General features: G+C 44.8%; 1 protein-coding gene across 2 annotated transcripts in view; it reads right to left on the reverse strand.

The window, feature by feature from the left end:
• The window catches only part of DMD (dystrophin), a 1,885,017-nt gene that overhangs the window by 1,203,800 nt on the left and 669,072 nt on the right, over nt 1-12,145 (reverse strand). For both annotated transcript variants that reach the window (XM_060234097.1, XM_060234096.1), the window contains exon 12: nt 6,799-6,949. In XM_060234097.1, coding sequence (XP_060090080.1) covers nt 6,799-6,949 — 151 coding nt within the window. The remainder of the gene's footprint in view (nt 1-6,798; nt 6,950-12,145) is intronic.

Below are 12,145 nucleotides of genomic sequence, written 5' to 3' on the forward strand. Positions count from 1 at the left end.
ACTTTTTTGGGACTCAGCTCATTTCATCAGATGCACCTGAGATCAGTGAGTTGTGAATCATGAAAATTTATGCTGGAATAAATTTTGTTTGTCTCTAAAGTACCATTGGACTCCTTTTTTATTTTGCTTCTACAAACATGGATACCCATCTGAAATGATCCTATTAGTTATCTTGTAAATAAAAAGGTTATCATCGCTTGTTCCATATAAAATAGAATAACTTGTAAATAGAATAGAGTATCTCAGCTATCATTGATTTTTGTTGGATAAGTAAATTCATATACCCCTACATTAACTATATATAAACACTAAGATGAATATTAAAATATTAAGCTGCCATATTATACATGGAAATGAAATGAAACACAATAACACTGAACGAATATAGCAGCAATATCATCAAGAGTTAGATGACTGAAAGTGTAAGTGATGAACCTGGCATTTAAAGTAGATACTGACATACAACCAGTCAACTGTTGTGGACTATTCAGGTTTTATACCTACTATGTTCTCAAACTACTATCAGATCAGCCATGTGAAACAAAACAAACACTTTGCAGTGATGCTAAAAAGGGAGGAGATCTTGAGGAGCTCACAGGTCACCTTAAGAACATACAATTACAACAGGGGTCTATTTTCCTATCTGCCTGAAATGTGGCAGGGTCAATTTCTTTCTTGTGAAGTATGTTTTCTGAAAACTGCCACCATATTTAACGGAAAACAAATGTCCAGCCAGAAATGTATTTCCTGTTGAAAGCAATGGGAAACAAAACAAAATGCAAACAAAAAGAAAAAGGGGAAAGAATGACCATCCATACTGAACTGGCCAAATTTTTCAGCTGTACCTCCTTTTGATATTTAAAGTGCCTCCCTCCTTAGACAGCATCAGAGCACAGTAAACAGTAGTATTTCCTCAACTGGATGCCTTTTGAAGAATCTTCCCCCTCAGGCCAAGTGTATTCTGGTCTGCAGTTGATATAGCAGGTCTTGCTGTGTTCTTTGGAGAGCAACTGAAATAGCCACTTGCTTTTCTTGCCACTGGAAATACTGTGTCTACCAGCTGGCTCAAGGCAAACAAGTTGACACATTCCTGAGGATGTCTTTGCATTCGTAAATTTTGGTTGGCTAAATTCCAACAAATGAGAAAAGCCTTCCTGAATTCTTGAGCTCAGCTGGAAAACTGAGCAACTAACTAGGTTTACAGTTATATGGCATTTATGACAGACTTCTGAAAATGATCCCTTTTGTCATCAAAACATGAAAATCAATGTTAAATTAACATGGGGCTGGGAGAAGCAATCTTGCCATCAGTGGCAAATCATTCGATAGATTCCCATTTGTTTAACTGGATTATTATCCCTTTACTAGCTAGTCTTTCTGAACTGAGAATAAGAAAATGAAACATTTGGATCTGAGCTGAGTGTAACGTTTGACATGGGGGGAAAGGAATGCAGACTAAAAGTAATAATATTAATACAACATGCACTTTCAAACAAAATGAATTATCTGATTCAGAAAGGAAATAAAAAGTTACAAACATGTAAAGGTGAAGTACAAGAATTATAATGATGAGAAGAGATAAAATAATAACAATTCCACCCTAAGATTAATTATGCCACCAACTCGGTATTTTACTGAGGTTTGTTCAACAGAATTTACTTTCTTAGGATTGCACTGTAAAAAAAAGAGAGGGATTTTTGCTGATCTCATTCTATGCAGATGCCACCTCTTCACCAATCTAAAATAATCATTTATATCCATAGCTGCAAACCCTCCTAACCAACTTGCAAATCTTTTCAAAGACACCATTGTATGCAATAGCTATATTTTATCACTGAAACTGAATGCAGAAGCAGGCAGTTTTCCATGTCATTTTCAGTTCAGTCAACACTTCTTCACCTCTAATTATTAAAAGACGTACATTCTCTTGCTCAAATAGCACTGTGACCTAATTTTCCCACTTCCACTAGTTCAAAATACTCTCCTTATGACAACTAAAGGCAGACAGGAATTATATTCTAGGAACAACTGTAGCTACATGATCTAAATTATATTGGTTTTTACACAGAACTTGTGGCTAAAATGCTATGTGTGATGCCAATTTGCCTGCCCACTCCCTGTCAAAGGCTGCTTCTCTTCTTATTGCCTCCTGACTTTTGTCTGATTATCATTTGTACTATTAAGAATATGTATAATAGATTTTGTTGTGGCTTCAATATGCAAGAGAAGTTGAAAAATTAGACTGAAAAAGTAAACAAAGTATTTTCCAAATTGAAGCAAAAATATATTTAGTTGTAAGAAGTGGGGCTCTTAAAATCCATATATTTTAGGCCACTGGTTCAATATAGGAATTTAAAATACATTAAAATGTCTTTCAAATAGAAATAAAAACAAAATCATAGTCATTTCTATACAATAATTATTTATTGATTTCTGCATTTGCAATTTTTTTCTAAAATACCTATTCTGTTTTGAAAATTCCAGTGATATGCCTAAAATACTAGAACAAGTACAGTATACACAACGGCTTGCAGGTGCCATTTCACTTTCCTCACCCCTATTTTTTCTTTCCTTTCCCTGAAAACCTATATGGAATCACCCCTTTTCTTGTTTCCTTCTCTCTTTCCCATCCACTAGCCAACTTAACCTGATGTGCTCCCTTGTCTTCAGCTTTCTCTCCTTCACTCCTCCGACAGTCTCTCCCTGGGAAAATTGTGTGGCTTCAGTGGCTGGGCTGGGCCAGGAACAATTGCATGTTGCTGGCCACCAGGTCTAGTTGCACAGTAGGGAACTTGCAAAGACTTGTGGGGGCACCTCACTTTCCCCTGCATCTCCTTCCCCACACAATTTTCTCCTTTCCTCCTCCAGACAGCCCCCATATCCTCACCTTTCCCTGATTCTTTTTCTCCTTCCCATCCACCAACTAATCTTTTCCCATCTTCAGCTGTTTATTATTTATTTACTTAATTTAAGCCACACCCTTCTCCACAGTGGGAACCTAAAGTAGTTTACTTCATTCTCCTTTACTCCATTTTATTTTCACAACAAACATATGAGGTAAGTTAGGCTGAGAGTATGTGATTGGCCCAAGGTCAACCAGTGAGCTTTCATGACAGAGTAGAGATTCAAACCTGTCTCCCAGATCCTACTCTGAAAGTCTGACCACTACACTAACTTTTAGTGGGGTAGCTGCTGTTGAGGAGTAGCAGCATGGATAAAGCATGTAAGTCATGTAGCAAATCATCCTATGGTTGCTGCCTAGACTGGCCCCAAAGAATCCTCCCCTAAGGGCCAAAACAGCCCCTGAAAGGGCCTACATTCTCTTCCTATAGTTTACAGAGCAAAACCAATGCTTGAAGTCTGGGAATACTGTTCTGGCACGGAGGGTATTCATTCCTTGCAGCTAAAGGTGCTACTTCAATTGTTTCAGGTTTTACCCCTCCCCCCTTTTTAACATTAGCTATTTTTTGCAAATGTAGGGATTTTTCGGATTTAAAGAAGGAACTAGGAACCACCAGAGAAAGAACTGATTTGTCTATTAATGGCTCCAGTCTCTGAATATAGGTATCCCTTGATTTGGCTATGCTTAGAATTAGATATATTGATGTGAATCCTAAAGCTTAAATTACCGTATTCTCTCAAAATCTTGGAGTTGCAGCAGCTTATTTGTGCTTCACTACACTATATCTGAACATGATGTATTGATAGCTATTCTGAAATGTAAAAAAAAGGAGTAAATTCACCTTGTGCTGCTGAGCTGCATGTAGCCTTGAAGTCCATAATGGAGAAAAAACAGGATGTAAATTGGTACATCTAGGACAGATGTGCTACCCATATTAAGCATTCATCATCATTTGTCATTCTTTCTTAATTAGTTCGGAAATATACTGGTAGCATTTATTTGTTTCATTTGTAGTACAGAATCAAACTGTCAAAGACTTTTTACTCAGTTATGGTGGTTTGGGGACATGGTTACTTGCATAACTGCAACTATACAAATAGGGGAGGTTACATAACACATCAAAATTAAGCTTGAAATTACAAATAGGAATGCTGTGAGTTTCTCAGCAAACATGTTAGACCAGGGGTATCAAACATGTGGCCCGGGGCCGAATCAGGCCCCCAGAGTTCTCCAATCAGGCTCCTGAGCAACTGGCTGTTGTCTGCTTCCTTCTCCCTCTCTATTGCTTCCTTCTGCATTACAGCTTGCTTTGCCAGGCTTGCTCAATCACACAGCTACAGAGCAAAGCCTCTATTTCTACATTGGCTGAGGCTCCTCCTTTGGGGAGGGGAGGAAGACGAAGAGCTTGCTTTGCCAGAATTTCTCAATCACACAACAAAGCTACTGAACCAAGCCTGTCTTCCTTTTATTGACTGAGGCTCCCCTGGGGAGGAAGCAAGAGTTTCCTTTGCCCCATCCCCTGTACTGCATAGAGATACAAAGAAAGCACCTTTAAGACAAATGAGAGCTAATGTTTTAAGCATGTTTTATTTTAAGTTTTAAAAAAAATCTTTGTGTTTGTCTGGGTCCTTTAGAAAGTTTATAACTCTGCTACCTGGCATTACATTTTATGACACATATGGCCCAGCCTGACAAAGTCTCATTGATGTTGGATCCAGCCCTCAAAAATGAGTTCAACACCCCTATGTTACACAATCAAATTCACCTGGTTCAACAGTTCTGATCAAGATGACAAGATCCCAGATCTCCCCCCCCCTCCAGTTCACTGATGAAGGAGGAGGAGGAGAGATTAGATTTATACCCTGACCTTCACTTGGAGTCTCAGAGTGGTTTACAATCTCCTTTGCCTTCCTCTTCCCATAACAGACACCCTTTGAGGTAGCTAAGGGTAAGAGAGCTGTTTTGAGAACTACTCTTGAGAAAGCAGCTCTTTCAAAACTATGACTGTCTCAAGGTCACTCAGTAGATGCATGTGGAGCAGTGGGGAATCAACCCAATTCTCCCAGATTAGAGTCCCTGCACTTAACCGCTATACCAAACTGTCTCTCAGAGGTTTCAACAACACATATATAGGTTGGGGCTGTGTACTATCTGTGCTTGCCAGTTTTCAGTTGCTTGAACATGCAAAGGCAGCAAATCAGAGCATAGTGGACCACAATTTTGCAAAACTGTATATGTGGATACAAACATGCATGTACACACACACACATGAAAACCTTCCTGATCCAAGAGATCAGCAGCCATCACCACTGATGGCAAGATTATTTTAAAAGATAAACAATATTGATTGGTCCACTATTTACAGGCCTATAATTGATTTAATTCTGCAGTATGGCTTCATAGTAAAAAGGAAAAAAAAGTATATAGCCCTTTTAATTGCAACAAAAAGTGCTACTTTTTTTTACTTGAATAAGAGCTGTGGAGTCCAATAATCTGGTATACTATGTTAAAAGATCATTACAATGTTAGTGAGCATTATTGTAGTGGCAACAGCTGATTTTTAGAAAAAGCCTGAAAAAGCGGAGGTAGAACTCTACAAGGCTGAGTAAAAACATGGATGCACTAAAAGCTAATTGTGCTGCATGGTGAAGGAACCTGCTGAACAGCCATGAACAGGCTTACACACAGATAAACAGTTCAGTAAAAACTCAGCTCCTTGTTCGCAACTGGGAAATACAGAATGTGCCAACCTTGAACATTCTTAGCTAAAACCCAGTCTGTACACCTTCTGGAAATGATGCAGTACATATTTGTGCATATAACCATTTGATATCAAGTTTTATTTTAATAGCACTTTACTGCATTCTATATTGTAATTTAAATATGTTAATTATAGCTTTTTTGTAACTGTGTTCCTATTCTGATAGCTATATAAGGTTATATACTTAAAGGCATAAACTAAGCTAATCTGAGACTGTTAACTATGGTCAATGTTGGACAGCATTGAATCAAGACAAAAGTAATTGAGAAGATACTGAAGATAGCATGCAACAAGGGAGAGGCTTGGAAAACGGTGTGTGTGTTTTAACCTACAGCTTGCACTGGATCCCTTAATTATAGTTAATAGCCAGATAACATTTTGTTTATACCATTGTTGAGTTCACAATACTGAACCTATTCAGGCATCCCTCAGTGAACTCAGATCTGCAAATAGGATTGTGGCTTGGAGCCATTAATTCTTCTAACACACACATATACATAAATAAAAATAATTTTTCTTAGAACAGAATGCGCACAAGAAAATCTTGCTCAGTTTCTTTGTTCTCAATGTGCTGTCTTGTTGTTTTCATAATTAAATTCGTTTTTCAAAAAATACTCCACATCTTTTCCAATACAAAAGAAAGCACTCAGCTTGAATACTTTATGGTGCTCGGGGGCTGCATGCTTGAGCCCCAGCACTGCTAATGAGATTAGAAATTCCAATTATAATAACTAATAGTGTCGATTTGCTACTAGAGTACTCTAGAAGGAAAACACAAGGTAGCAAAAGAAAGAAACCAGGGTGATAATAAAATCTGAAATGTTATTATTGTATTTTGCAGTAAATAGTATATTGTGATTCCCCTTTCCCTTACCATTCCATAGCACTTTTATTCCGTGAATAATGACAATGAGAAAAAAGAAGAAAAGACAATCTCAGTTTTAACAGAAAGTACATAATTTCTGTGCTGTATTCTACAATTGAGTTCATGTTCAGTCCAAATTTCCATACATGAAAAAAATGAAATGTGTTAATCTAAGCAACACTATATGGTGCCATTTTCTGAGAATTTATATGATACAAATGGTTTCCCTTGGAAACAAATGGCATGGTAAAATACATGTTTGTTTCTCACCTTATGTTCTTCAACCTGCCTCTTTAAGTCCTCCAAATCAGGTCCCAGGGGCTCAGAATCTATCTTTTCTGTCCTTTCTTCTGTTTTAACTAACCAGTCAGTTAGTTGGCTTAGCTGCTGATTTTGTAACTCCATTAACACTCGATGTAAACTGGAAACAATTAAAAAGTAAGTTGAAGTCAGACACATGAAACATTAGATAAATCAGCCTTCTGAATACCATGCACTATACACCAACATTAGGACAGCAACAAACTCACAAATGAAGAAATTAAAGTTCAATCCTGTTTACTTCCAACATAATATTCTCTTTAGATTTTTTATTTAAAAGAAAATCCATACTTGTAGATGTTTTTGACATATACCAGCGGAAACCCAAAGACATTTTATGGGGACTATTTCTAACTGAATGCATAGTGCTTATTTTATAATGCACACAAACTTAAATAATATCAACCTGTATCTACCATTCCAATGATCAAAATCTGAAGCTTTCCTCAAGCCTAAGGAGGCTTTTTCCAAAGTGACTCTTATTCCAGTTTAAGAGTCACTTAAACTGGACTAAGAATCCTTAGACTAGAAGAAGGCTTCAGGTTTTGTTTAGGAAAGTAGTAGGAAATGGGTTCTTTATTGGTAAAATTCACCCACATGTTATCTTATTTTATGCATTGACCAGTTTAGAATCAACTTAATCTCCACCCCCAAAAAACAACAGCAAAGGTTTTCTGCTGACTCTACTGCTAGAGGAAGTCCATTCCTGCAGTTTACAATGAGGATAAAGAAAACAACAAAAAGATAATGCACACTTAGATATTACAGATGAGGCACTGCCAGTGAATAATTTCTGCACAGAAAGTCTTGCTATGCTCTTCTGTTCCTAAATATATGGCATCAGCAGCTACAATCTATATGTGGCACCAGCAGGACAATCTAAAATACTGGCCTGTATCAAGTAATGGAGTTGTTACAAACACAACAGCTCCCCCCACCCCCCTTCAGTAAAACAAGTTCTTAACAATGATAGGATTAGGGAACTGCTAAGAATAGAGAAGCAAATGTAGCCTGGATTTATTTCCTTCTCACCTTTTCTTGTCTTAAAAAACACCCTTCCACTTAGTTCCAGAGACCCTATGCTACATGTGTAAGCAGATTGTTTTCCTTATATAAGCAAGTAATTCCATAAACCGCAAGGAAAATTAAGTTGTGCACAGGAAGTGCTTTCCATAGAAGCTGATTTCACATGATTAAGTTGTGTGCATTGCTAGAAAAAGTTTTTTGGTTTTTTTAATGGAATTTCAAAACTTGGGTATTTGTATAGACAACTAAGAAGGCAGGTAGTCAGAACAACAACAAAAAAAATAGACAGATAGATTTTAGTTACATTACTCTTTCATGTCACACCAACTGAGCACTACCAATGGGGCTTTTCTCCATGGAGCAAATTTCCTGTGTTGGTGAAGACAATTGTGTATCACAGTGTACCAATATTGACAACTCCACACAGCATCTTGTTCTCATAGTGTAGTGTATCGGACTCAGCGCAAGCGCCGCGCGACCCGAGCCACCCTCGGGTCGCCGTGCGCAGCGCGGGAAAAGCCACTGCCAATCCTGACCAAGGGCGGGAAGTTTGACTGGCCAGGATTGGGCTGGCCAGCGAAGGGGATGTTCCGGGAGGCATGTATATATTAGCGGACCCGGCCGCGTGTTCTCAGTTGCGTGTGATGTACTAGCCAATAAAGACCTATGCCTTCACCACGTCTCGTCTCCCAGTACATTACACTGGCGACGAGGATGGGATCTAGATAGGTCCGGCCGCCCCGAGGGGAACCTGACCGGGCCGGAGACGAGGAAGGCGTGAGACCGCAGGATCGCACAGCCCGCCGCCACCATGGCGAACTCTACAGTAACGACGGGCCATCTTGCGGAATTCAACCCGGAGCACCCCGAGAGATGGGAGACCTACACAGAAAGGGTCGAGTGCTACCTGCGGGCGAACCTGATCGAAGATGACGACAGGAAGAGAGACGTCCTGCTGAGCGTCTGTGGAGAAGAAACTTTCGAGATCGCAAGAGGCCTCTCCGCTCCAGCTAAGCTGACCGAGAGGACCTACCGGGAAGTCGTGAGACTCCTCACGGGCCACTTTTCGCCCCAACCGTCCATCGTCGCCCGCCGATTCCTCTTCCACAAGAGGGACCAAAAGTCGGGGGAGACAGCGGCGGTCTACCTGGCGGCCCTGCGACAGATCGCCGGGAACTGCAATTTTGACAAAAGGGACGAAGCCCTGAGGGACCGTTTCGTCTGGGGCCTCCGAGACGAACGACTGCAGCAGAAGCTCTTCGCTAAGGAGGAGCTCACGCTACAACAAGCCTTCAACGAGGCGACGGCGTTCGAGAGGGCCACCAAGGCGTTCGGCCAGCCACGCGGCGAAGCAGTCCACCAAGGGGAAACAGAGCTGGAAGACCGAGCAGAGGAAGAAGCGTTTCAGCTCCGGAGGCCTCAGAGAACGGACACACGGGCCCCCGCGAGACAACGAGCGACGGAGAGGGCCACCGCCACCACCGGTTCCAGGTGCGCCAGCTGCGGCGACCCCCACGAGCGACGGGACTGCCCGTACCGCAACCTGGACTGCCGCAGCTGCGGAAAGACAGGCCACATCGCCCGGGCTTGCCGGGCCAAGAACAGCCGCCGCCAACCGTCAGCGCATCACGACTCCCTGGACACACACACGACGGCATCCACCAGTCTGCAGGTATTGAACTTGCCCCTCTCGGCCCCAGACAAGGTCAAAATGTCGGTCCTAATCGAGGGCGCCCCCTGCATCATGGAAGTAGACTCGGGTTCCTCCATCTCTATCATTTCGGAGGAAACCCTCAAGAAACTATGTCCCCGCCGCCGCATCCAAACGAGGCCAGCGGACTTTGTACTGAGGGACTTTCAGAAGAACCCAGTACACATCGTGGGGTGGGCCCGGGTGCATGTAGAAAGAGGGGGTTTTAGGGGGCCCCTAGACATCCTAGTGGTCAAGCGCCAACTGACCACACTTCTCGGGTTGGCGTGGTTCAATCCACTGGGGATCCAGCTGGTGGGGGTGGACCAATTGCAGGCCAGCAATTTCGACGGGGTCTGCCGGGAGTTCCCCGAGGTCTTCGACGGGTCCTTGGGGAGCTACAAGGGCCCGCCCATCACCTTACCGATAGACCCAATGGTCAGGCCCATAAGGCTTAAAGCGAGGCGCGTCCCGTTCGCCCTTAAGCCTAAAATAGAGGCAGAACTGGACCGCCTAACAGCCCAGGGCGTCCTAGAACCTGTAACGTATGCGGAATGGGAGACCCCCATAGTAACGCCAGTCAAACCCAACGGGGAGGTTAGGATCTGCGCCGACTACAAGTGCACGATCAATAAGGCGCTGCAAGACAACCCCTACCCAGTCCCGGTGGTTAGCCACGTCCTAGCAGCACTAGCCGGGGCGAGGGTTTTTGGAAAGCTGGACTTAGCACAAGCATACCAGCAACTGCCGGTCGACGCTAAGACAGCGGAGGCGCAGACGATCGTGACCCACAGGGGCGCGTTCAGGGTTAAACGGCTGCAGTTCGGGGTCAGTGTAGCTCCGGGGATATTCCAGAGCATAATGGACTCTCTCTTGAAAGGGATCCCCGGAGTTCAACCCTTCTTTGACGACGTTTTAATCGCCGCCCCCACCGAAGGAGAGTTCAGCTGCCGCCTGCGAGAGGTCCTCAGACGGTTCCAAGCGGCGGGGCTGCGAGTCAAAAAGGAGAAATGTTTGTTGGGTGTTCCGCGAGTGGAGTTCCTGGGGTTCGCCGTGGACGCGGCTGGAATTCACCCGACGGCGGACAAGACCAGGGCCATAGTCCAGGCCCCTGCCCCCAAATGCAAGGCAGAACTACAGAGTTTTTTAGGATTATTGAACTTTTATCATGCATTCCTGCCACACAAAGCCGCCGTGGCGGAACCGTTGCACCGCTTGTTAGATAAACAGGCCCCGTGGGTCTGGGGTAAACGCCAAGCCGCGGCGTTCCAGGCAGTGAAAGACCTCTTGGTCTCTAACGCGGTACTTCATCACTACGATGAAAACCTACCCCTGATCCTGGCTTGCGACGCCTCCCCCTACGGAGTAGGAGCGGTCTTAGGGCACCAACTCCCGGACGGGAGAGAGGCGCCGATCGCTTACTACTCCCGGACTCTGTCCCCTGCCGAGCGGAACTACGCCCAGATCGATAAGGAGGCCCTGGCGATCGTGGCGGGGGTGCAAAAGTTCAATGACTACCTCTACGGTAGGCGTTTCACCATCGCCACTGACCACAAGCCGCTCCTCGGCCTCCTAGCCCCCGATCGTCAGACCCCCCAGATTCTGTCTCAGAGGGTTTTAAGGTGGAACCAGTTCCTGAATTCATACACTTACGCTCTGATACACCGCCCCGGTAAAGCAATGGGTCACGCAGATGCCCTCAGCCGCCTGCCGCTACCCACAACGGACCCAGATCCCGCCCCGGCACACGGGGTGATGCTCATTGAGTCGCTCCCCGAGCGCCCACTGCACGCGGACGAGGTGGCTCGGGCGACTGGGAGAGACCGCATCCTCGCACGGGTCAGGGACTGGGTGGGAAGGGGGTGGCCCTCGGGCAAGGTGGAAGAAGCATTTCGGCCGTTCGCGTCCAGGAAGGACGAGCTATCGACACACAAGGGGTGCATACTCTGGGGGAGCCGGGTGGTGGTGCCCCCCCCCCTGCGCAGACAGGTACTGGAGGATCTCCACGAGACCCACCCGGGCATCGTGAGAATGAAAGCCCTGGCCCGGAGCTACGTGTGGTGGCCGGGCATGGATGAGGAAATAGAGGGGTGGGTAAGAAGGTGCCAACCATGCCAGGAGTCCAGACCCAATCCGCCGTCCGCCCCGGTCCACAGGTGGGAGTCGAACGGGCGGCCGTGGTCCCGCCTCCATGTGGATTTCGCGGGGCCGTATCAGGGCCAGATCTTCTTTATACTTGTGGACGCATATACAAAATGGCTAGAGGTAATCCCGGTGGCCTCGACCTCCACCGCAGCAGCAGTCAGGGCGCTCAGAAGGGTCCTCTGCACACACGGGATCCCTGACACCCTGGTGACGGACAACGGCACGGCATTCACCTCCCGGGAATTCCGGGAGTTCACCGACCGGTACCTCATAAGGCACATAAGGTCCGCCCCATTCCATCCAGCCACCAACGGCCAGGCGGAGCGCATGGTGCGGACCACCAAAGAGGCCCTTGGCCGTATAGTACATGGGGATTGGGACCACCGCCTCTCAGCATTCCTGTTCCACAACAGGATCACCCCAAACCCTGTAACC

Source organism: Heteronotia binoei, chromosome 3 (genome assembly GCF_032191835.1).
Source record: "Heteronotia binoei isolate CCM8104 ecotype False Entrance Well chromosome 3, APGP_CSIRO_Hbin_v1, whole genome shotgun sequence".
Classification (NCBI taxonomy): domain Eukaryota; kingdom Metazoa; phylum Chordata; class Lepidosauria; order Squamata; family Gekkonidae; genus Heteronotia; species Heteronotia binoei.